The sequence below is a fragment of the Giraffa tippelskirchi genome, chromosome 3, assembly GCF_054371585.1.
Source record: "Giraffa tippelskirchi isolate mGirTip1 chromosome 3, T2T-mGirTip1v1.2.pri, whole genome shotgun sequence".
In the NCBI taxonomy this organism is placed as follows: domain Eukaryota; kingdom Metazoa; phylum Chordata; class Mammalia; order Artiodactyla; family Giraffidae; genus Giraffa; species Giraffa tippelskirchi.
This window is the reverse complement of record NC_137277.1, coordinates 183,383,073-183,407,139: the sequence shown is the minus strand read 5'-3', so window position 1 is coordinate 183,407,139 and position 24,067 is coordinate 183,383,073. Positions and strand designations below refer to the sequence as shown.

The 24,067-nt window shown below is 57.6% G+C and overlaps 3 protein-coding genes and 1 long non-coding RNA gene across 42 annotated transcripts in view; 3 read left to right on the top strand and 1 right to left on the bottom strand.

Moving 5' to 3' along the window:
* Window positions 1–4,717, top strand: part of CEP85 (centrosomal protein 85) — a 36,565-nt gene extending 31,848 nt beyond the window's left edge. For all 4 annotated transcript variants that reach the window (XM_081586462.1, XM_081586460.1, XM_081586461.1 and 1 more), the window contains 3 exons: window positions 1,218–1,325; window positions 2,465–2,690; window positions 3,006–4,717. In XM_081586462.1, coding sequence (XP_081442588.1) covers window positions 1,218–1,325; window positions 2,465–2,690; window positions 3,006–3,166 — 495 coding nt within the window. In that variant the 3' untranslated portion in view covers window positions 3,167–4,717. The remainder of the gene's footprint in view (window positions 1–1,217; window positions 1,326–2,464; window positions 2,691–3,005) is intronic.
* A 1,239-nt stretch (window positions 4,718–5,956) lies between these two features.
* Window positions 5,957–7,396, top strand: SH3BGRL3 (SH3 domain binding glutamate rich protein like 3). Its single transcript, XM_081586555.1, has 3 exons — window positions 5,957–6,072; window positions 6,654–6,821; window positions 6,935–7,396. The coding sequence occupies exons 1-3, from the start codon at window positions 6,025–6,027 to the stop codon at window positions 6,998–7,000; spliced, it is 282 nt and encodes a 93-aa protein (XP_081442681.1). The 5' UTR covers window positions 5,957–6,024; the 3' UTR covers window positions 7,001–7,396.
* A 681-nt stretch (window positions 7,397–8,077) lies between these two features.
* The window catches only part of UBXN11 (UBX domain protein 11), a 33,436-nt gene continuing 17,446 nt past the window's right edge, over window positions 8,078–24,067 (bottom strand). For all 36 annotated transcript variants that reach the window (XM_081586530.1, XM_081586526.1, XM_081586524.1 and 33 more), the window contains 11 exons: window positions 23,312–23,412; window positions 22,803–22,857; window positions 22,231–22,307; window positions 19,913–20,021; window positions 11,602–11,816; window positions 11,242–11,319; window positions 10,176–10,293; window positions 9,948–10,051; window positions 8,572–8,645; window positions 8,355–8,495; window positions 8,078–8,274 (listed from right to left, as the gene is read on the bottom strand). In XM_081586530.1, the coding sequence (XP_081442656.1) occupies window positions 8,142–8,274; window positions 8,355–8,495; window positions 8,572–8,645; window positions 9,948–10,051; window positions 10,176–10,293; window positions 11,242–11,319; window positions 11,602–11,816; window positions 19,913–20,021; window positions 22,231–22,307; window positions 22,803–22,857; window positions 23,312–23,412 (1,205 nt within the window). In that variant the 3' untranslated portion in view covers window positions 8,078–8,141. The remainder of the gene's footprint in view (window positions 8,275–8,354; window positions 8,496–8,571; window positions 8,646–9,947; window positions 10,052–10,175; window positions 10,294–11,241; window positions 11,320–11,601; window positions 11,817–19,912; window positions 20,022–22,230; window positions 22,308–22,802; window positions 22,858–23,311; window positions 23,413–24,067) is intronic.
* On the top strand, window positions 11,457–13,446 carry LOC145543794 (uncharacterized). The gene is made up of 3 exons (XR_014081047.1): window positions 11,457–11,528; window positions 12,100–12,573; window positions 12,947–13,446. It is a non-coding gene; the product is annotated as an uncharacterized LOC145543794 (long non-coding RNA).

The window sequence follows — 24,067 nt, the reverse complement described above, 5'->3', positions numbered from 1 at the left end:
AATTAGCTGGATTCAAAATGGTCACCTTGGGTCTTTCATGGTGGTGAGACGTTCTCCTTGGCCGTTTAATTTTTCATTAAAACAAAATGGAAGAGCTCCGAAATATTATTTATACTTTATTTGTCCAAATCAGTTTCAAAACTGGAGGGAAATTGAAATGAACAGAATGAGAGGCAAAAGAGAACAAGTCTATACCTCCCTCTCCTGACCCTGACCACCCCTATACACATACACACACATACACATTATAACTAGATTAGGTGACTGAGAGGGTGCCCTCTACTCATTCTCATCTCTGTCAAAACCATTTAATATATAGTGCTTCCCTGGCAGCTCAGTGGTAAAGAATCCGCCTGCCAATATAGGAGACGCAGGTTCAGTCCCTGGATTGGGAATATGCCCTGGAGAAGGAAATGGCAACCCACTCCACAGTATTCTTGCCTGGGAAATCTCGTGGACAGAGGAGCCTGGTAGACTATAGTCCATGGGCTGGCAAAAGAGTGGGACACATCTTGGCGACTAAACAACAACAATTGTCAAGGGCATTTGGCTGTGAGCTCCTCAAAGACAGGAATTGTTTGGCATTGTTTTCTGTATCCCTAGTGCCTGTCAGTAGTAAGTGCTCAATAAATAATTGAACTCAATTGAATAGACATTCCTTGCCCTCAAAGTTATGGTCTAATAGAGGAATCAAGTGCACAGCCAACAAATGTACTCATAAGCCATGAGTGTTAGTAGCAGGGCAAGGTTGGGATTAATTGAATCTGATTTTCAGATGAAGGAAGGTTGAGGTGGGAAGTTTCCCAGGTGACGGGCAGAGCAGAGGGGCATTTTGGGCAAAAGCAAAGAGAAGTGAGCAACAGTATTGGTGCTGGAAGCTTTGGGGATGAAGGCCAGTCAGTCAGTCCGTGTGACTAGAGTGGAGGCTATGTGGAGGGTAAAAAGAGATAAAGATAGAGAAGTAGGTAAAGGCCAGGCTGACCTGTTAATAGAGTGCTCTTCTGAGGAGCCTGACCTCAGCTGGTACATGGTCAGGGGCTTGAGAAGGGTTTTGATGGGAAGTCACAGATCAGGGTTGTTCTAAAATAATCTCTTAGCAGCAGTGTGTGGGCAGGGTGGGGCTTTACTATTATGTAGTCCAGACCAGAGGCGATGTGTTCTGACCCAAACTTGTTACCTCTGATGTGTTCTCCCACCCTCCTTGCCATGGGATTCAGAGCCTAGAGCAGGAAGTGGCTCAAGAAGAAGGAACAAGCCAGGCCCTGAAAGAGGAGGCCCAGAGGAGGGAGACAGCCCTGCAGCAGCTGCGCACAGCTGTGAAAGAGGTGAGCAGCACCAGCTAGGCCTCTTGGTATTGTCTTTACAAACTTAATTTCTCTGTGTACTCTACCCATCCCTGCTCCCACAAGACCCCCCACATTTTGAGAGGTCTCTACTAAGCTTTTTTGGAGGTTTAAGAAGGAACATTGCATCATCCTTTATATTAAAGGTGCTAAGCCTATCTTTGGCTGTAATTACCCAGTAATGCTTTTTGGATATGGAAAATCATTCTCCCTTATTTTGTCTTCTTGCAGCCACAGGTTTGTGGGGTTGGGGTAATCCTCCTGGAGTAAACAGGGCTGTCAGCAGGGGGCGGTCAAGGTCACTGGCCGAGTGCTGAGGAAGGAGTCTCCCAGAGCAAAGATTGTCCTATGGCCCCATGTGGGTGAAGGGCTGGGACTAGTGGAGCAACTGTTCCTCGTCTTTAAAACAGAATAGTGGTAGGAAGGGAAGGAGAGTGTGTTAAAGCTGTTGTGGGAAAGGGAGAGAAAGAGATACAGATATACATGAATGAGCTGGTCTCTGTAGTGAAGCCTGACTCCACTGAGGTGAAGGACTGAAAAGACAGGACACATTTCAGCACTGTGTCCTCCAGGTCAGAAGCTTCTTTAGCCCCCTAACCTTCACCTACCCAGTGGCCACTAGCTGTCATGTTGTCTTTCTTGCCCACTTTATTCCTCTGACACACACCGATCAAGCTGGCTGGTGGCCACTTTTGTCAGGGTGGCAAGGAGAGATTGAAACCAGTGTCTCCTCAGATTTCACAGTTCACGTTAAGCCTTCTCTAATAGCCTGGCTAACAGAGTTGGCTGAGGGACTGGCTTCAGATAGGGTTCCGAGGAGCGGGAGTATCTTCTCTGGTTCCTGAACAGAAACCTGGAGGCTGCTGACTCAGTCTGCTGGGGTGCAGTTTCCTCTCCAGTGCTGTGATCCTGTGGGTCCAACCTACCTGCAGGAGAAACTCAGCCTAATATTGATGGGGGAGGGGGCAGTGCAAAGCCTGTTGGTAGGAGGGGAGGGGGGAACATTGCCTTTGACTCACAGCTTCCCCTCAACCCACCATATATGTATATCCACATTCGTGTGCAGTTACTCTGCTTCTCCCTGGGCCTGAGTTAACATGCTCACCTATCTATCTGCTCAGCTTTCAGTACAGAACCAGGACCTCATTGAGAAGAATCTGACGCTCCAAGAACACCTGCGACAGGCCCAATCAGGGTCCCCATCTTCATCAGACACAGCCCAGCTGGCATTTGAGCTGCACCAGGAATTGGCCAGTTGTCTTCAAGATCTGCAGGCTGTCTGTAGCATTGTGACCCAGAGGGCCCAGGGCCATGACCCCAATCTCTCCCTGCTCCTCGGCATTCACTGTGAGTCCTTAGACCAGTCTGGGACCTAGGAGAGAGTGGCTTTCATTCTCCTCTCACCCCTGTCTACCTTTCCCAGTGAGATGTTCAGTAAATCTGTTTTGGAAGCAGGCATCCTTATGGGTACCTGGGTGTAGGACAAACAAAAAAGTGGTCCTTAGGCAGCAGGATTTTTAGCCCATTATCCCTAGCTGTTTTATGAAAAGTGCCATGTTCCAAGACCCCAGGCCTTAGGGTACTGCCTGTCCACACTGCCCCCTCCACATGGAAGTGTCTTTTGACTGACTTATTAATATTCTGTCAAAATGTTCTCCCCAGCTGCACAGCACCCAGGGACTCAACTAGATTTTCAGAAGCCAGATGTGATCAGGAAGAAACTGGAAGAGGTTCAGCAGCTACGCCGTGACATCGAGGACTTAAGGACCACCATGTCAGACAGATATGCCCAGGACATGGGAGAAAACTGTGTCACACAATGAGCAATGCTGGGGGTGGAGAAGCTGTGTTCCCCCAGGGAGAATCTGGTCTGCTGAGAGCACCGTCCAGCAGGTCCTGCCCTGACAATCTCTTGCCTCCTATCTGCTGCTATTCCCAGAGAGAAGGGGTGGGAAGGAGGAGGTATGAGCCTGCATATGGGGCCAAGGGCCGATGAGAGAATTTTGTTTGTTCTGGCCAACTCTGGCTTTGCTTTGTTGGGTTGCATTTATCCTGTCATCCTGATTCACTCTTTTAGGGTGAGTTACGAATTAACTTTCGCAGGTAAATCCTCACAGACTGTTCCTAGTAGCAAGCTGATGTCAAAGGCAAACAAACAGGCTGCTTAACTCCCTTCTCCATCCTTTGGGATGGATCCACATTCATTCCCACTCTGTACCTTGGTCGTGCTGATGCCCAAAGTTCCTTAGAGGGGCCAGGAAAGGCTGAGTACCAGTAACAGTAGCCATTTGAGAATCCTCCAGCCCTCTGTGCCAGCCTTCCTGGGACCTGAGCTGGCTCCGGATTTTCCTAGGCCCAGGCCCACTCCTCCTTCCTCAGGGCTCTTGTTCTCACTGATGCCTCAGGGTGATCTGTTCATTAGCAAAGTATTTGCTAGGATTGGGGGCACAGGGATTATACCCAGGGCTCCTTCATCTGGGCTACCATGCCTGTTTATAGGAGATCCACTCGAGCTGCCCCGTCCCCTTGGGGCCCTGGTCATGTAGTTGGCACAGCCTCTTTGTCCTTTGTTCTCAGGCTGGCCAGGTAGCCCCTTCTTGGGCTTTGAGCGCAAACTCTTCTCTATGGTTCTGGGTTTGGGCAAGATTTTCCCCTAGGATACCACAGGACAACTGTCAAGCTGCTCACCCGCTTCCCCCAAGGCTGGGGCCAGTGCCTGGCCTTCTGATTTGTGCCTCTCTTGGGTTTGGGGATGGGGGTCCTTTCCTGCTCTGGGCTCCTTGAGAGTTCAGAGTAGCCAGTACAGGTCAGCTTCAAGGTATAGCCTTTTGTGTTTTTAGTTGTTTCTCTGGGGCCTTTGGGCCTCTGCTTTCTAGTTTCTCTCGCTTCTTTGTCGAGAGCGCATCTTGTAGTTGTTTGTATCTGGTACTTGGGCCAGCTCGAGGTTTCTTCTAGATCTGGAGCCAGGCCAAGCCAGGGCTGTGTTGGGGGGAGTCCTGAGCAGTTCAGGAGTCCAGAGCCAGCCACTGGGAGGTTGTTGCTAAGCTTTGGGCTAGCAGGGCAGCATCCTGGACCTCACTCCCAGGCCTGAATGAGACTCCTTCTTAAGAGTTTTTACAAGTTGGTGTTTTATTTATGGAGTGACTTAACCCTCCATTCAGAGCATCCCCACCCAGCTGTCCCCTCAGCCTCTGGGCTCCTGCCTGCTGAAAGCAGAACTGCCCGGTTGGTCTCCACCCTGAATTGGGAGCCCAGCCACCATGCTCACGGGTATTTTTCCTCATAAAGTTTATAAACAGTTATTTATATGAATCCTTGTTATGTCAACTGGTTTGTATTGCCTATTTTGTTTACAAAATAAAAATTTAACAGTCTCAGTTTTCCATTGCCTTCCATCGCCATCATCTCATACTCCACCCCTCATTTTGGCTTGTTGGGGCCAAAGCCTGAGTGTTTAGCCAAGTTCTCCAAACAGCAGCAAAGAGGGAACTTTGGCAGGTCCAGCCTCATGTTTATATCTCTACCACTTACGCTCTTCTGTCTGTGGGGACAGATAAGATCTCTTCCCACAGCACTTTCTATTGGGTGATGCTGCCCTGAGTCATAGAGCAAGTTTGTCATTGAGTTTCAGTTACTGAAAAGTCCTGACAAGGAAGTCTGCTGCCTGTGGGTTGCTGCAGGCAAGTGGCTTCCCCAGAGCAAGGCAGGGCACTGTGTTTGCCTCCAGGAGCTAGGCTTGTCTTCCTGGGTTATTCTTGGGGCCCTGGACCTGGGAAGACTTCTGAGGGGTGTCATGTCCCACCCCAGGCGGATAGCTGAGTCTCCAAAGTTGGGCTGGTTGCTGCCTCTGTACTGTTGCTGGGAGTAGTTTTGGAGGGCCATCTGCAGCATGAAGTTGGGGTGGGGCTGGGGGCACACCAAGACCAGCTGAATTTTTAACAAGGGCCCAGCCAGACTCAGGGAACTCCGCTGCCAGCCTCTGCCTCCACCAGGTCCAGAGCTAGAAGCCTTTCTCACCTTGGCCCCCATTTGGCTCTTTGAGGGCGTGGCCCTGTTTCCGGCCACCACCCTTACTTGTCTGAACCCGCCTATCTGAGCGGAGAGGAGCTCTGGGGAAAACTCGAAGCGAGGGGTTGTCACTGCCGTGGCGTGCCCGCGGTGTCGGCTATGTGTGGGTGGCCCCCAGGGCGATGCTCGATTGGAGCCAGGTTCCCTAGGCGGGGGACTGAGAATAGCCTCGAGGCTTCAAAGCCAGGAGCCGAGCAGCGGCGTCGTGGCACCCGGGGGTGGGCAACCAGTTGGGTGCAGCAAACCTGGGCGAGGCTGAGGCTGCCTCTGCCAAGCCCCCGCCCCCGCCCTTTCCGTCAGATCTCTCCCTGGCCTCACACTGTGAGCCCCAGGCCGGGGAGGGCTGAAAGGGGCGGCCCTGCGTGGGACTCGGGACCTCGGCGCGCCCAGTCCCCAAGGGGGAGGGGAGGGGGCCTGGCGGTGCGCGGGGCGGGGTCGCGCAGGCTCCGCCCCGGCCGCGCGCCTGTCCGCGCCGCCCATTGGTCCCGAGAGCGGTGACTCGCGGGCTGAGCAGGAAGGAAACCGCTCCCGAGCGCGGCGGCCTCGTCTCTAGGCCGTGTAGCTGCTGCCACCGCCGTCTGTCTGCCTGTCCTGCCGTCGGTCCACCCGCAGCATGAGCGGCCTGCGCGTCTACAGCACGTCGGTCACCGGCTCCCGCGAAGTGAGTGCGCGCCCTGGGCTAGAGCGCGGGCGGCGGTCCCGGGGCTCTGGACCTGGCGCCTGGTACCCGCCCCCAGGGCGGGGGCGCCGAGGTGCTGGGCATGGCCTCCGGAATTGGGCTGGGGGCAGGTTCTACAGCCCCATCCTGAACCTTGAACTTTTCCTGAGGGTATCCTGGGTCCTCCGCACCCCCACTACGAGGCCGATCCTTGACCGTGTCCTTATCTGGCCCTTCCTCTCTCCACTGTGTCTGTACTTGGGGCGGGGGTGGCCCCTTACCAGCCTCCACCCAGGCCTGCCCTGCTTTCCCCTTGCTGAGCTCCTGGCTCTCCCCACCCTGAATTTCTCTCACTCACCTTCACCCTGACTCCCCTTCTTCATGGTTGGTGGTCCCTCTCTCCTCCCACACCACCACAAGCCTGACTCATCCTCCCAACTCCCTGTGGCCAGAACCCTACCCTAGGGTGTGGAGGGGGACAGGGGGACTAAAGCTCCTGACCACAGCCCCTTTGTCTCTGCCCAGGGTTCTCCCCCTAAACCTTCCAGCCTGTTTGCTAACCCCTACCCGCCCTCTGCCCCCAGATCAAGTCTCAGCAGAGTGAGGTGACCCGCATCCTGGATGGGAAGCGCATCCAGTACCAGCTAGTGGACATCTCCCAGGACAACGCCCTGCGGGATGAGATGCGAGCCTTGGCGGGCAACCCCAAGGCCACCCCACCCCAGATTGTCAACGGGGACCAGTACTGTGGGGTATGGGCCTGGGGGATCGGGGTGGAGGGAGCGTTACAGGAGGATACCAGCCGGAGTCAGACTTGAGACAGAACACCAGCATTCTGGTGACTGCTTCTCTTCCCCTCCCCTAGGACTATGAGCTCTTCGTGGAGGCTGTGGAACAAAACACGCTGCAGGAGTTCCTGAAGCTGTCCTGAGCCAAGTCAGCCCCCCTGGACTTCGTCATCACATTCCCCCACCCCACCCCCGGCCATCACCCCAGCCATGAAGGACCTTGTGACCAACTCCCTGTTATTCCTAATCTTCTGAACGTGGAGCCCCTCCCCTCAACCCAAGACCCCTTCCCCTCCCCTAACTGTAAGCCCCCTCTCCTCCATTCAGCGGCAACATTCCTCACCCACCAGTCTCAGAAACTGTCTTAAGCAACAGCCCAAGTGCTGGTTGTCCTCAGCTAGGTCCTGAGGCTGCCACCCTGCCTGGCACTGGCTGATGGGCACCTTTTGTTAATTCCATTAGCCAGGGCTCTGCCAAAGGCCCCGCAATCCCCGTCCGGGAGCACCGCAGAAACAATTAAATGTTCCATTCCATCGGCACTGTGTCTGTCTGGTGTGGCCTGGGCCTCCTTGAGCAAGGCTGGTGGTAGATGTGATTGTGCTGAGGCTGTGCTCGGTGGGCAGGTCAACTGGCACTCCTGTGTGGCACCTTTGTGTGTGTGACAGTGCATGTGTTTGGATATTTGCCCAGCACACGCACACCCATGTTGGACCGTCGGTTTCTAGAGATACTGGGGGGTGGGTCTCTCTGCAGTGCTCGTGCATGTGGTGGTGTCCATGATGCACTTGTGCCCTGGTGTACACTGCACGTTTGCATGCCAGTCAGTAACAGGGCAGTCCCCTGCGCACTCCTGCCGGTGTCCCGACAGCTCAGCTCGGTGTGGGGGTGTCGTGGAAGTGGGTGCCCAGGTGCAGTTCCGCCAGGGCGGGGGCAGTGGCTCTGGTGCAGTGTTGAGGTGTCCCTACGTGCTTGTGGTCCTGTGCGTGCCTGGGCGCAGGGATCTGCTGGCTGGCCCATGAGGCGCTGGGCTGGGGCGGGCCCGGGCCCTCCCTCCCTTGGAGCAGCTTAGCCCTCCGGGCAGAAAGAGGAACCTACAGGACAAAGACCCAGGACCAGGCCCGCCAGATGGGGCTCGGGTTACGGGTGGGCGCCGCCCCCTCCTCCGCAGAGCTAGCGCAGCGGGGCTACCCCGCCAAAAGAGCCTCGCGGAGAAGCCGGTATCCGGCGGGCGGGCGGTTTATTCGGGGCCGGGTGGGCGGTTTATTCGGGGCCGGGCGCGGGCGGCTAGGCCCGGCGCACCCGAAGCAGCAGCGTGGCGTTGGGCACCAGGCCCGCGGCCTGCAGTGTGAGCGCGTCGTCGTTGTAGACTGTGGGCGGGAACGTACTGAAGATCTCGAAGGTGGTGGGCTCCATGGCCCTGGGGACAGGGAAGCACGGATCAGGCTGGGGCGTGGCGCTTGAGCCCCACTGCGGTCGCCAGCCGCGCCCCGCGCCCACCTGGCCTGTGCGAGCAGGGCGCGCACATCGCCGACCCTGTCTTCTGGTCGCATCATCAGCAGGAAAGCCTTCTCGCCGTTCTCAGACTTGATGCGCAGCATGGAGAGCCCGGGCGCCGGCGACTCCGGAGACTCCCGGCTCCTGCAGACCCAGATGCCGTCAATGCTCCCCTGAGGAACCCAAGCCCAGCGTCCTCACCTCTCCACTGGGCCTTCACCTTGCACGCTCGGCAGCCAAGGCAGGCGTTTCCACCACGATCTCCTGGATCCGGACAGGCAACGGGCAGCAGTTCTGGAAAGCATTGATGGAGTGGACAGAGCCCTAGACCCTGCCCGAGTCAGGGCCTCCCCCAACCCCTACAGGGGACGTCTCCCTGACCAGGGATGGATGAGACCAGTGAGCCAAAAGGGGCCCAGTGTGTAAACTGGGGCCCAAGGAGAGGCTTTGGGAGGTGGCTCCATCATCCCCTCATTCTAATGGGGAAGACAGAATCCGACAGACAGAGACCGGGCTGGATGCCTAACCCAGCACTTCCCTTGGGAAATGACACCTGAGCTGACTGAAGGATGAACAGCAGTTCTTAGAAATGGAAGGGAGGTGGGGGGACAAGGATATTCCAGATAGCATAGATGAGAGAAGGCTTCTGAAAAGAGGTGATATATATTTGAGAGTCTGGAAAATCCCATGGACTGTAGGCTACAGTCCATGGGGTTGCAAAGAGTTGGACACGACTGAGCGACTTCACTTTCTTTCTTTCTTAGTTCATGGGGATCAGGCTGGACTGGAAAGAAAAAAAAGGTAAAAGGTGGGAAGAGGACCAGGAAGGAATGACAGGCTTTACCTAGGAACCACTGGAGGGTTTCAACAGGGAAGAGCCAAGATCCAGTTTGCATTTTTAAAAGGGCACGGAGGCTGCTGGGGAAGGATGGCTGGCAGGGTGGGAGTGGAGGTGAGGTCAGTGAGGGGGCCACTGCAGTTGTCTGGGAGACACAGGGACCTGGGCTAGGTTGGCGGGGACAGAAATGGAGAGAAGAGATGGATTTGGGAGCAGTTCTGGGGATTGACAGATCTGGCAGGACTTGGCCACGTGTGGTGAAGGCAGAGTGGTGGAGGGGAAACGGGTTTGGTACCTTTCACAGGTGGAGAGGAGGGAGGAGCAGCAGGACAGGGAGTGAGAAGAGGGCATGGTGAGTTCTGCAAAGGCCAGGAAGGTGTGTTTTGGGCTGGACCTCCAGGGGGTGGCTGGACTTGGGCTCACCCCCAACCTAGAGTCTCCTGGCCTTCCCGCTCTTACAGCTCCCGCTCCCATATTGTGCCAGATGCTCTCTGGTCCCCACTCAGCCCTCAGCAGCTCCATCATTTCCAGGAAACAGTGGAACAGCTAGCTGTGAGGGGCTCGCCTCTCCATGCAGGCCATCCTGAGGGGCCCCCAAGCCTGAGCCTCCAGATTAACCACTGCTCTGGTCAGCTGGGCAAGGGTTGATGGCAACCACACACACACACACACACACAGTAAGGCGCGCGCGCACACACACACACACACACACACAGTAAGGCCCGGGGAGCCAGGGCTGGGCTCAGGGCTGGGCTCACCTGCAGGGTGTCCCGGATGGGGCCCCGGATGTCAATCACCTCGCCTTGTCGGATCACAAATTTCGGAAGCCTGTTCAGAAACTTCTCGGCAGTCATCCTGGAGCCTGCAGGGAAGGCATCGGGGAGCCTTGGTCGGGCATGGACTGGAGTGATGGTGGAGGCGGCCCACCTGGAGCTTGTTGGGCACAGCATTCCCACCACCTGGCTCAGCCGCAGGGCCGAGCTCACCTGGATACTCCCTGCTGTCCAAGGGTTTTCGAATCCTCTGCAGGCCTACCACGCGGCCCTCACCTGGGAACGGGTCCAGCCCATTCTCTGGGTAGACCTGACTGCGCAGGTCACTCACCTGGCAAGAAGGAAGGGAAACAGCGGCAGGCACAGCTCTTCAGCCCTGGGCTTCATCCCCACCCCTCCGTGCCCAAACAGAGGGAAGAGGCCCATGGGATGGCCTGATGCAATCCCCATTTTACAGATGAGGAAACAGAGGCCCTGCGAGAGAGCAGGAGAGCTGCCTTTTGTGCTACTCTCACCCACCTGATCCCTGCTCTTCCTGCAAGCTCCCTTCATCACACCAGCTGGAGTCACAGTACTGACATCCCCCTCCCAGAGGAGGGGAGGGATGAGGGTGTTTAGGAGAGGGCAAAGCCCGGCTTGGCACACACTGCCTCGAACACCCCCGGTCGTGACTCACGGTAGTTTCCAAGGCGGGCTGGCATGCGCTCCCTCACATGCTCGCATTGTGGAACTAACGCACCACCCTCCGGGACACGGCCTCAGGTTGGTCCAGTCACCCACATCTCACTGCCCACCGCCCCACAGCAGGGGGCTGGCTGCACCTCAAGTTCTTTAGTCCCAACATCTGCCTCCTCCCAAGGCACTGCCTTCCACCCCAACCAAGAGGCGCCAAGAGCCCCTGGGGGGAGCCAGGTCGCTTTGGCACAGACGCTTCGCGGTCCCCAGGCTGTCCGGCTGTCCTGGACGCGGTGGAGGAGGGTCCCAGGCAGCTGAAGGCTGTGCTTCGAGGCAGCCAGCAGGGGGCGCTGCCTGCCACTCAGCCACCAGCCTTCCCTGGGGCTGCTGCTGGAGCCCCGGGGGCCACCGCAGGCTCCCAGCTCCCTTCCCACCCTGGTTTCAGGCGCCCTCTTCTTCTGGAGGTCATCAGACGGAGAAGGGGAGAGGGGGTCCCCCTGAGGTGGGGCAGCACCTCTAGGTGAGGCCTGAGAAAGCAATCCCACCCCTCCTGCAAAATCCCCACACTAGGAGGGAGGGAGTGGTTTGGGGAGCCGCCCATCACCTTAAAGGGGACGCCATCAGGGTACAGCCGCTGGAGCTCTGAGGGGAAGAAGCCATCTAGTATGTCTCGGAGGCAGCGCTGTGGGGAGAGAGGTCGGATGAGGCCTGGGCTGGACTGCGCAGTGCCCTGCACCCTGCTTCCTGTCTAGATGGCAGGCTACGTAGGGGCCGGGCTCCCTCTGGGGATCCTACTCCGGAAGTAGAGCCCCAGGGCTTGGGCCGGTAGAGGTGCTGCTGAAGGCTGCAAGTGAGCCTGGGGTGCTGGGGGAGAGCGGGGCCCATTTAATGGTGAGTAAGTGGTCGGCCACCAGAGCAGCTTGAGGGTGCTTGGGTCTGTCTCCCCGTTCCCCGTCACTCCTACCTGCGTGGAGGGATCGTGGAAGGGCCGGAAGGGCCCGTCGAACATCACGATGCCATTCCGGTAGAGCCTCAGTGGGATGGGTTCAAGGGTCCGGTGCGGCACTCTGCTGGGCACTGGCATCAACTGGGTGTCGCTGTCTCCCGCCAGCTCGCTGAGATCCTTCAGGCTGGCCAGCAGCCTGTCAAAGTCCACCTCGGGGGGGACCAACGAGTCCCCTGGCAAAGAGGAAGAGGATAGACACCCATGAGCCTCTCTTCAGGGCTGCTGTGTGCTCCAGAGCCCTGGCTTCCATGGCCCCCTCCCACGCTGGGCAGGGGACTTAGCATCTCTTTAAGTGAACCCCCCTGGGGAGGAAGGACAGCTGACCTAGATAATAATACTAGCTGTCTTTTAGTGAGCATCTACTTTATGCTAGGGGTTTACCATCTATTATCCTGTTCTCTCTTCCTACCAACCCTATGCTGTAGGGACTATAAACATCCCCCTTTTCCATATTAGGAAGCTGGCCTAAGGACACACGCAATAAGTGGTAGGAGCAGGATTGATCCCGGGTCAGATGTGCCAGGCACGGGGTTAGCAGCTGAAAGGCACAGTGCAGAGTTTCCAGCGGTCTGAGCTCAAGTTCCAGCTCTTCCCCTTCTCCCTGTGTGACCCTGGTCAAGTCATTTTACCGCTCTGCACCAGAGCACTGTCTTCTGGAAGGGGATGATAACAGTACGAGGATGGCTATGAGGATCCAAGAGGACCACGGAAGGATTCCAACAAGCATGCGTCTGTGTCAGCTGCTGTTAGCAACTCTACCGTGCCAGGTCAGGGGCTACGAGGCAGGGGTTGTTTATCTCCATTTTACACATGACGAAACCAGCCTGCAGAGACGAAAAAACGACTTGCCCTAGGCCACTTGGCGAGTTAGAAGAAGCGGTTGACTTGGAGTCTGTTTTTCCCACCCATCTGCACCATCAGGAGAGGGAGGTACGGGTCGGGACACCACTGGACAGAATGGACATGGGACAGACCTTGGGTTGGACATAAATTTCTTGAGTCACAGAGCCCTTTGACAAGCTAACAGCTTTGGCCTCTGCTTCTGAAGTATGTTCTCCATATAGCTGTTCCTAAGCTTCATGGGGTGCAGGTAGAGGTGATGGGGACGATCAGGACAGGTGCCAGCGCAGAAAGGGGGACAGGGCAGGTGGGATGCTGGTTGGGGGCAGGCCAGGAGCCTGTTCTCAGTCTTTGAAGGGATCTAGCCACCAAGTCACCTACTAGGGTGGCAAGGCTACAAAATACTGGTGACTGGGGACTTCCCTGGCAGTCCAGTGATTAAGACTCTGTCCTTTCAATACAGGGGGTGCGAGATCGATTCCTGCTAGGGGAACTAAGATCCCACATGCCTGCCACACAGTGCAGCCAACAGCAAACAAATGAAAAACAACAAACGAACACCGGTGCTTTCTGGTCCTTCTTGGAAGCTGTTTTTCACCACGACAGCCAGGTTGCAGCAGGATGTGGGTCAGGATTCTGGAGACCCAGTTCCTTCCCCCACAGAGGTGCAGTGGCTGTACTGGGGAAGTACAGATGTGGGTGGCCCTATTTCCTGTTGCCTTTGTGGCTGCTGAAACGGCAGGCCCCAGCTGGCCTTCCCCTCTGTCTGCCTGCACCTTCTACTGCTGGAGGGGCTGCAGCTGCCCCGCCCTCTCCTAGGGTCCCCTGGGGTCCCTGAGATTCCCAAGAAAAACTCACAGAACATCCTGGGTATCCCTGGCATGAGTCAGAACATCAAGACACTATTTTCCTTTAATAACTAACTACTTTCAGAACATCTCAGTAAACCTAAAAATAACAACAGAGAAGCTCATCACTTTCCACGCCTGCCCCTGTCCCTAGCTTCCTACAGATGGGAAAGCGAGGCCCAGGAAGTCACGTAACTTGGCCAGAGGTGGCCATGCAGAGCAGAGCCAAGAGGAGGTGCCTCCTGGGGCCTGGGCTCTTTCAGGGAGCTGACAGGTCTACAGGGGAAGGCGCAGGCAGGAGGCCAGGGGAGGATGCCCAGAAGCAACAAAAGGGAAAAAGGACAGTTTGCCGAGGAAATCTCTCCCAGCCAGGGCGGAGAAGTGAAAGCAGGGTGGGCTGGCAGGTATCAGATGCAGCAGATCCGAAGTGAGACAAGGCGCCCCCAGAGAAGTAAATGCAGCTCTGGATAAACCAGGGCAGAAAGAATAAGGCAGGAAGAGCCAGGCATCACCCTCTCACAGCAGGGAGTGCTCAACAGAAGCCTGCCCACCACCCCCTCAGCAACCTGGCAGCCATGTCACAGGGGATGAGGCAGGCCAGAGGTCAAGTGGGGCACTTCCTCTCTGAGCTGCAGCTTCCCCAGGGAGTTGGGGGGAGATACTAGAACTCTCCATCCTGCTCACAAGATCTAGGGGTGAGCTGACTGTGACGACAACCCGGCTGACTACGTGCGGAGCACTGAGAGGCAGGCCTTCCTGCCTCCACTCTACAGATGAGGAGACTGGACCTGAGGAGGTGCAACCCCCGGGTCTCACAGCCGTGTGCAGGGCCCAGGTGACTCTCGGCCTCTGTCCTCAGCGGCCACGCAGGCTGCCTCTCAGTGCTGGTTCTTTGGATTCTGCTTACGGGGGGTGTTCCTTCCCAAGGAGGGGCACAGTGCAGGGAGACCCTCATCCAACTTGTGAGGGCCCATGATTTTACTTCAGGAGGGAAGTGGTGAGGCTTGGAGATCGAGTCCACACTCCCTGGGCCCAGCTCCCCAGCTCTCGGGGCCCCAGTTCTGCAGCCGCCGTCGGCAGGCTCTCCGGGCTCACCCTCTGAAGCCATGCGAGCAGGGCTACCAGTTCCCAGCTGTGGGACCCTGGGCATGTGGGCCAACGTCTCTGGGCCTCAGCTTCCTCTTCTACAAAATGAGGACACTAACAGGTCCCACTTCACAGGGTTGCTGGGAGGCTCACAGGAAGTGCCTGGCAGACAGAGCTGCTGTTGTCACTCTCACCCCACCCTCTTGCTCATCTCAGGGTTTGGGGAGCTCTCTCACCACCTCTGAGCAGAGGCCCTTGTCAGGAGCCCCTCTCCCCACCCCCGAGCCTGGGTCTCTGTTCCTCCTGGGCTTCTGGAACCCTTGGGCCCACTCTTTGTCCTTATCACAAGTTATTGTCATTTTGTCTGTCTTCCCAGCTATACCCAGAGAAGGCAATGGCACCCACTCCAGTACTCTTGCCTGGAAAACCCCTTGGACGGAGGAGCCTGGTAGGCTGCAGTCCATGGGGTCGCGAAGAGTCAGGCACGACTGAGCGACTTCACTTACACTTTTCACTTTCATTAATTGGAGAAGGAAATGGCAACCCACTCCAGTGTTCTTGCCTGGAGAATCCCAAGGACGGGGGAGCCTGGTGGGCTGCTGTCTATGGGATCGCACAGAGTCGGACACGACTGATGCGACTTAGCAGCAGCAGCAGCAGCCAGCTACACCGGCAAGAGCATCCAGCCCTAAGCCTGGCCCAGAGTGGGTTGCTCAAGAAGCACTAGATCCATTCCTCCACCCACCACCCCGCCATCCAGCAAGCATGTCTGGAGCAGCCATGCTCTGCCAGCCCTGAGCAGCATGGTGGTGCCCATGCCCAGGGTTCTGCCCTCCTCAGGCTAGTACTTGAGTAAGGGAGACAAGGAGGCAAACGGTGCCCGTGGCATGTGGTTAAGCCACCAAGGGGGCTGCAGGGCCCACAGGAGGGTTAGATCCTGCGACTACACGTGGGTGAGTGGTGGGCCCATCCTGGGCTGGCCCCTCGTGGGGGACCCACCCTCGTGGGAGGCCCAGCTAGCTGCCGTGAAATGCCAGCAGTGCCCGAGGCACCCCAGCAGGCCTGACTGCAAGCACCCAGGTGAAGGAGGGTGAACAGGAAACAAACCCACTGTTTCCACACACCTGTAAGCCAGGCCCTGCTCTGGGGACTTCGCCTACAGTTACTCCACTCTTCAGAGGAACCAGCGGGGAGAAAACAGGGCCCCAGAGCCTGGTACCTCTGACACCACAACCAGCCTGACTCAGCAGGGTCTGAGTGCTCCAGCCGCTCCTCTGAGCATCACGCTGCCCGTTCCCCCTCATCCTGTGCAGGGGCTCCGACCACCCAGGCCAGGGCACCCAGGCACCACCTGCCAGCCACCTGCATGGGCACCTGCCCTTGGCCTTTGGGTACAGCGAGCCCTGTGCTGGCACTCGGGAGCACAGCAGGGCCAGAGCAGTAAACGGATACAGTCACTGGTCACTGACTGCACATTGACCCGAGAGGCCGCTCCACATACTCTAGGGGCACACGGGGCTCTCCGTGGCCTGGGGGGGCGTGTCAATCATGCCATCTCCTCACTTCACAGAGGAGGATGTGGACTCAGAGGGGGAAGCGGTTTCTCCGCACAGGGTCCCATCTGACCCACGCCCCCCTCTTCAGCCAGGGCCTTTAAGGCTTTCACTCTAACGCAGGGCCCCGAACCACACGCCCAGGCAGCTGCAGGGCGGCACCATGCCTGGCGCCAAGCAGGCACTCCACGCACATTTGCTGGAGCAGGTGGGCTTTGAGCTGAGCTTCAAAGGAGTGGAGAAAAAGGAAGCAGGGCACTTGGTGGTGGGGGGCAGACACAGCAAAGGCCTGAGCTGGTGGGAAGCGGCCAGCCTGCCTGAGGTCTAGGCCGACCCAGTTCCAGGGGCTCAAGGGCCGCCTGGGGATGAGTGAAGCCGGCTGCAGCCCCACAGAGGAGGCAGGGTGGCTTCCGGAGCGGAGATGCAGGAGCCTGGGCTTGGGGAAAAGGGTTGGGGAGGTGGGGATGGTAGGAGGAAGGCAGGAACTGGGTGAGGGGTTGGAGGACTAAAGCGCTCAGAGGGGTGGGGGGAGGGGAGTGAGGACTCAGAGTTGGCCGGAGCTCTCGGCCCTGAGGTGTAGCCCCTGACCCGAAGGTGGTTAGGACCAGAGCTGAACGGTGCCTTTCATGTCTCTGCACACCCTGCAGCGCCTGGCACAGCCTCCACGCAGCTTACTGGTGGGAAGGGTTGAATGACCTGGCCTGAGGCCAAGCCCTTCCAAGGCTTCCTCTCAAACCCCTGGGCCCTTCGTTGGCCTAATCGACTGTCCTCCCTAAGGCAAGAGTCCCAGGCTCTAAAATGTTTGGACCAGCCCGTCTGCCTAATACAGATACCCCAGCTCATGGGTCAGCTGGCCTGCTGCCCCAGGGTCTGCTGGGGGTGGTAGCCAACAGTTGTTGTTTAGTCAGTAAGTCATATCTGACTCTTTTGTGACCCCCATGGACTGTAGCCCTCTAGGCTCCTCGGTCCATGGGATTTCCCCAAGCAAGGAGAGGGGAGTGGGTTGCCATTTCCTTCTCCAGGGAATCAGACAGCCCAAGAAACGGGCCAGAGCATCGGGGCCAGCCAGAGACCAGCTTCAGGGACCCGAGGGCTCTGGGGGTAGGAGCGAGCTGGCCCCTGGGGACAAGGCTGTGGGGAGAAGAAGGGAAAAAGCCAGGGCAGTCCCTGGAGAAAAAAGCTGCTAGAAATGAGAAACATGTTGTTCATCGGGCAGGAGAGCTAAATTGAGGCCACTCCATGTTGAAGAGTCGAAAGGCAGAAGAAAGAAAGAGAACACAAATGGGGAGCTTGTGGCCGGGTGGCTTTCACAAGTGGCTCCAGAGCAGCCGTACTCTGAGCAAAAACAAATAACATAGGGGAGGTGCGGGCTGCTCTGTTTTTGAGGGAAGAGGCTGGAATCCACAGAGCTAGGTCCAGAAACCAGCTGTCTGGTCTGACCTCTTCCCCAAAGGAGCAGCGAGGCCCCGCTGCCCAGGAGGAAGTCTGCCCTCCAACAAGTCAGCAAGGCCACGTAAGGCCTGAGCCGGCTCACCACACGGGGTGGGGTGAGGTGGGGTGTGTGTGTGTGTGTGTGGTGAGGTGTGTGTGTGTGTGTGTGGTGAGGTGTGTGTGTGTGTGTGTGGTGAGGTGTGTGTGTGTGTGTGGTGAGGTGTGTGTGTGTGTGTGTGTGGTGAGGTGTGTGTGTGTGTGTGTGTGGTGAGGTGTGTGTGTGTGTGTGTGTGGTGAGGTGTGTGTGTGGTGAGGTGTGTGTGTGTGTGGTGAGGTGTGTGTGTGTGTGTGTGTGTATGTGTGGTGAGGTGTGTGTGTGTGTGTGGTGAGGTGTGTGTGTGTGTGGTGAGGTGTGTGTGTGTGTGGTGAGGTGTGTGTGTGTGTGTGGTGAGGTGTGTGTGTGTGGTGAGGTGTGTGTGTGTGGTGTGAGGTGTGTGTGTGTGGTGAGGTGTGTGTGTGTGTGTGTGGTGAGGTGTGTGTGTGGTGAGGTGTGTGTGTGTGTGTGTGTGGTGAGGTGTGTGTGTGTGTGGTGAGGTGTGTGTGTGTGTGTGTGTGTGTGGTGAGGTGTGTGTGTGTGTGGTGAGGTGTGTGTGTGTGTGTGGTGAGGTGTGTGTGTGTGTGGTGAGGTGTGTGTGTGTGTGTGTGTGTGGTGAGGTGTGTGTGTGTGTGTGGTGAGGTGTGTGTGTGTGTGTGGTGAGGTGTGTGTGTGTGGTGAGGTGTGTGTGTGTGGTGAGGTGTGTGTGTGTGGTGTGAGGTGTGTGTGTGTGTGTGTGTGTGTGTGCATGCGCATGTGCGCACAGTGCTGGCAGGCCTTTGGTCCTAGACCCCAGGGAGGGACATTCTTATAGCTTCTGGCAGTTGCCTGCCAGGTCTCACCTCTCACTGGGGCAGAGGTCCTTGGAGATACTCAGCACTCTGCATAGGGTTCAGCTCCTGGCATGGCCCGGGCGCCACACAGCCCCCCAGCTTTGCCATGTCCCAAATGGACTGGGCATCTTCCCCACAGCCATGCTCCCCAGGGTCACCCCAGGGTCCTCCCACCCTCTCCCTAATGTACATGCAATCGTCAAGACCATGGATTCTCCTCCTAAATCTTTCTGCTCTGCCCCTCCTCGCCAGCCCCACCTGTATGCTGGGCAGTCATATCATCTTCCAGCCTGGATGACTGTAACCACCTCCCAATGGGCTCTCAGCCTTAAGTCTCGCCCCTTCCCTCAACAGTCTTCTGACTTAAGTGCCTCCGTTTTCTCATCTGTAAAATGGAATCGTTCCTGGCCCATGTCAAGGCTATTTATAAAAATGCTTTAAATTAGTAAATGTGGTACAAATGGGAAATGATACTTTTGTAAGAAGGGTGAGGGGGTTGTGCCCCGAGACTTAGGGGGATCTGCCCAAAGTACAGAAGGTGGGACTCTCATGTTTTCAGCCTGGGTTTTTACCCAGCAGGAAACTTATGAAATTAGGAGAGGGCAGTTGTCTTCCAGATGGTCCCGAGAGCCAAGCTCATGCTCCCACGAGACCGCCACCGCCTTCTGATGGTGGAAAACAATGGGAGCCCTCATTTGTGGACTGAGGACCTGCAAGGTCAGTGCCAGGTGCCACGTCCAACTCACTGGCTCCTAATTAACTCCACAGGGAAGAATGAAAGTGGAAGTCGCTCAGTCGTGTCTGACTCTTTGTGACCCCATGGACTGCAGCCCGCCAGGCTCCCCTGTCCGTGGGATTTCCCAGACAAGAATGCTGGAGTGGGTAGCGGTTCCCTACCCCACCCGCATCTACTGATGAGGAACTGAAGGCTCAGAGAATGGAACTCGAGTATCTAAATCACACTGGGGCTAGGTGGGAGGGCGGAGATGAGGACCCAGCGTGATGGCTCACACTCACATCCTGGTCACACCCAGAATAAGTATGACCAACTCCACAGCCTGGAAAACTACCTTCCAGGCAATGATGGAAGAATGGACCCAGCTTTCAGAACCCAGCCAGTTTGATGGCCCCAAATCTCTGGAGTGCATCCCTCTAGATATTAGCGGTCAAGTTAAAAAGTGGTGGCGTTCCATAGAAGTGGGTGGATTCCAATGGTTTGCTACAAATGAACCTGGAGAGGCAGTCTAAAGAGGTGGCTAAGCCCTTGGACTGAGGGGCGGCTTCCAAAGTAGGGGGAATCTCTTCTAAGGGCCACAGCTTTTGAATGGGTGACATTTTGTAAACTATGGTGCCTGTTAACATTTTGCATCTCTGGGTCCCCGGAGCCTTTAGCAACTTGAGCAAGCAGAGTCTGGGGTTAGGTAGTCAGTGATGGAGCCTGGGGCCTCTCCCTCCTGCCCCCGTGACAGCGGCAAGGCAGCAGAGGTGGGGCGCGAATGAGCTGGTGTCCGGACAACTGCGGGTCATCCGGAGCTGTTGGAGAGTTTCCTTTGCAGGAGGGGCCCGGGTGGACCCCGACTCTACCTGGCTTCCAGAACTTCTTGGCCGTCATCCAGTCCCTCTCGCCATCCTCTGAGTCCTCCTGGTCTGTGGGCTCACCCACCCACTGCAGGCCGTAGTCACCGAGGAACCGCTGGGAGGAGAGAAGGGGGAGGCGTCAGGGGGTGCTGTCAGATCAGCCCCTTCCCAGGGAACAGGTGGCATTCGTCCAGCCCCCCACTTCAGGCCTCAGCCGATGGGACCGTGGGGGGATGGGGCCAGGGCTCTGGGCCACTTCCTGGCTATGACCTTGGGAGGCCCCTTCTCCTAGAGCCTGCGGCTTCTCCTTGTAAAATGGGAGTTGTCAGATGAAGCTTGTGAGGATGACTGATGTGTCATGTCCTCAGCACAGAGCCCGGCACAAGTAGGAACTCGCTGAAGGCTGCCACGATGGCTGCGGGGAGCCGTGTGGGTCTGGCCTGAGTGGGAGGAGGGGCAGGAATGCCTCGTTCTGCGGGCTGACAGGTATGCCACCCACGCGTGGCTTCTCCGGGGCTGGCCTCACAACCCTTTGCCACAGGAGGACTTCTGAGTTGTCCATACTTCCTGGTGCTGCTTCCGCATCCCCACGCCCTTCCTCCACCCACTCCCGCTGGGCCTCCATCTCCACAGCTCCCTGAAACTCCTCACACGCGGCCACCTGCCCAGTGCCCAACCCAGCAGGCACACTTGTGTGTTCATCTCTTGCAAAATATGTTCTTCCTTTTCAGTTTCAGATTTCTAGCCACTTAAAAGACCTCCCACAGGCATCTCAGACTCAAAATGAACTGGCCCAAACAGTCATGACTCCCGAACGTCATTCCCTCTCAGCCTCCTGGTCTCAGTCAGTGGTGCTGGCTTCCTCCATCACCTGATCCTCTCCCTGCCCACCCCCCAGGACCCCCAAGGCCTGTGGCACCAGTGCCAAAGCAGACTTGAGTCCTCCATCCACTCTGCTGCTCCCTCTCCCCTGGGCCAAGCCACGGCCCTCTTCCTCCTGGACCGCCCAAACTGCACGTCCGCCTGCCTTCCCCAGCCCACGCTTCCCCCTGAAACCTGCCTATGGCTTCCCACACGCCGGGACTCTGTTCCCCACTGCGCCCGGCTCTGGGATGTGGCCCCTGTGGTCTCTCCCCCTCCTCCCTTTCGCTCCCCACAGCTCCCTTCCACAAGCCCAAGTCGACATGGCAGGAGGAGGTGGAGGCTTTCCTCTCTTCGGCTTGGATCCTCCTTTCCCTGGCACCTCTCCTCATCCACTGTATCTCTTGCCCAGCGTCACCCCTCAGAGTGGCCCAAATCCCGGCTGGTCTCCGTTGCGTGACCCCTTGAACTATCTCAGCGTACTCTGTACAGGTGTCTCTTCCTGCGTACTTGTGTATATTGTCTGTCCCCTCTAGACTGTCAGCCCCACAAGGGCAGGGCACATAGGAAAGACTTTGGATGAGTTTCCTAAATTAAGGGAGCAACAGATGTGTGAACAGTGTGAAGGTGGGGGCCCCAGTGCCCTCTGCCCTGAGCGGGCAGCCCTCGGCCCTGTGGTGGCGGCTCAGCAAAGCTGCGCGGGCTGCGGGCAGTGTCCCAGCAGGCTGCTCGGGGAGCAGCTGTGCACCCACAGCCCCAGGAGAAAGAGGCCCGGGTGCGAAGGGCCCTCAGCCGCAGCTGTGGCTTGGGCGTTTGCATCTGTGCTTTGAAATTAGGTTGGGGCTTTGGAGAGCAACTCTGTGGAGAGGAGACCTCAGGAAGAGCTTCTGACAGGGCTGGTGAGGGGGCACTGAGGAAGCATGTGTGCCCGGGACCCTCACACTGGGTGAGCGCAATGCTACAACCAGAGGCAGGGAACAGCCACGACCGACACGGCCAACACCCACGGCCAGCCCCGTGCCGCACCCAACAGGAGAAAAGTGTCCTTCCCTCCCTCCCTCGTGGACTCCGTGGTCCCCCAGAGAAGAAGAGATGTGGTTCTAAGAAAGCCCAGGAGGGAGAACCTGCCCAGGTCGGGGCTCAAGGGGGTCCCCTAGGGAAGGGCCCCCAGTCTCAACCTGAGACTTTGAGAGGATCAGTGAAAACTCACCAGGGGAAGGTGGAAAAAAAAACATTTCAGGTGGAAGGAACGGCATTGGACCAAGGTCCTGAGGTGGCAAAGAACTTGACAGAGCCACAGAACCTGAGGCAGGTCCCCGCCGTGGCTGGAGGAGAGTGGTTCCAGACGAAACTGAGGAAGCGGGGAGGGGTCCTGTGTGGGGTGTGTGCTGAGGAGACCCCAGAGAAGCGGGCTCTGACCCTGGGTCTGGGGGCAGACAGCCCTGGGCCTGCCGCTCCCTCACCTCCATCTCCCCAACCTGCCGCTGCAGCTTCGCGCACACCATCTCCAGCTCCTCCTGCCGCTGCAGGCTCATCTTGCCTTGGGGGAGGGGGGAAAGACTGGAGGGGTTCCGTGGCCCCTACACCCAGGCTGCCAGGCCGCTCGCTTCTCGCTTTGACCAGAGCTTTGGCCCGAGGCTTACCTGGAGAAGCTGCCCCTCTGAAAACTCAAGGGATTCCCCTGAGAACCACCTCTTGGCCCCTTCCCCTGACCTTGAAGAGGGGACACCCGGGCTCTCAGGAGGCCACCAACCTCCATCCCCCCACCCCCCTCCCCCAGAGCAAGGCTCCTGGGGGCGGCATTTCCTCCAGGCTTGTCTGTACCCAGGGCTGGGCTAAGGCTGTGCCTAAGAGACTTGGTCCCACACAGAAGGGCACCGTCCTGGTGTTACTGCTCCTCTCTGGGCTCCATTGTCCAGACCCCCCCCACCCCCACAGGACTCAGCCTGATGCTCTGGAGCCCTGATGCCCAGGGGTTACCAGCCCAGGGGAGGTGCAGGGGTGAGCTGGCCAGCCCGCAGAGAGGGCCTCTTACCCTGGTGCTCCTCGAGGGTCTCCACTAACTTCTCCAGGGCCTGTATCTTCCGAGTCTGCAGCAAGGAGGTGGGAGGGGAGTGGGCCTGGTGGCTTCCAGAGCCCATGGGAGCCCCTTCTGGATGGGAAGAGCCCGCTTGAAGCCCCTGCCCCACCCTGGGTGCAGCCGCTGCTCCTGTACCTTAGATGAGCCCTTGGGGCTCCACCGAGATGGGGGAAGGGTGTGGGGCACCCCCCAAGTACCCAGTGCTCAGCAACCACTGCTGCCACCCAACCCGAGGGCGAAGGCCTAGCTCAGAGGTGAAGACCTCGAGGCTCTGTGCTCAGGTCACAGGGACCCAGATCAGTCCCAGGCCAGACCTGGCCCCCGAGGCAGAAGGTCTGGTCAGGGAGATGGTTCGAGAACCCATCGACTCTGGCCTCCTGCAAGAGTAGCCTCACTGGCCTCCCCAGCCCGGGCCCTTCCGCCCCTTGGACCAGACCCTGGCCCTCTGCCTGCTGGGGCCCCACCTTGGACAGTATCTCGTCAGTCTGGGCCTTCATCTGCTGCTCCAGATCCCGCAGTTTCCGTGTCAGGGTGGCCACCAGCTCCGAGTCATGGTACACGGGGACTGCCAACCAGACAAGGTCCTCGTACCCGGTCTAGAGCTGAGGCTGATGGGGTGGGGGTCCAGGGGAGGGGGGAGAGGGATCCCCCACCATGGAAAGAGGTGTGCTAATAGCAGCTGCCATCTAGACTGTAGCCCACCAGGCTCCTCTGCCCATGGGATTCTCCAGGCAAGAATACTGGAGTGGGTTACCATGCCCTTCTCCAGGGGATCTTCCCGACCCAGGGATGGAACCAGGGTCTCCTGCATTGCAGACAGATTCTTTACCTTTGGAGCCACCAGGGAAGCCCCTAGACAACGGAGACTGTCCTAAACACCTTTCATGTGTCAGCTTTTCTGAGGAAATGAACTGCTTTGGGAATCTGAGGCACAGAGATTCAGTAATGCACTCAAGACGTATAAAGAAGGGTACAACATCCAGGTGATATTACAGTGTCGACAAGTTCACCCTCAGCTGAATCACACGTCTAATCTCACCCCTAATTCACAGGCAGTACAGTGGACAGAGGAGCGCGTTAACAGCTCTGAGACAAGTCACAATGGGGCCCATCCTGCAGGGCAGGTGGCCTGGACTCTTCAAAAAGCGTCATTGTTTAAAAGAGGCAGGGACTCTGCTCTGCAGAAGTACAACAGTCAGATGTCCGGCATGACCCTCATG

Coding starts and splice junctions, on each gene's coding strand:
- SH3BGRL3 (XM_081586555.1), top strand. CDS start 6,025: ATGAGCGGCCTGCGCGTCTACAGCACGTCGGTCACCGGCTCCCGCGAA. Junction 6,073..6,653: donor CGGTCACCGGCTCCCGCGAA/GTGAGTGCGCGC, acceptor CTCTGCCCCCAG/ATCAAGTCTCAGCAGAGTGA. Junction 6,822..6,934: donor ACGGGGACCAGTACTGTGGG/GTATGGGCCTGG, acceptor CCCCTCCCCTAG/GACTATGAGCTCTTCGTGGA.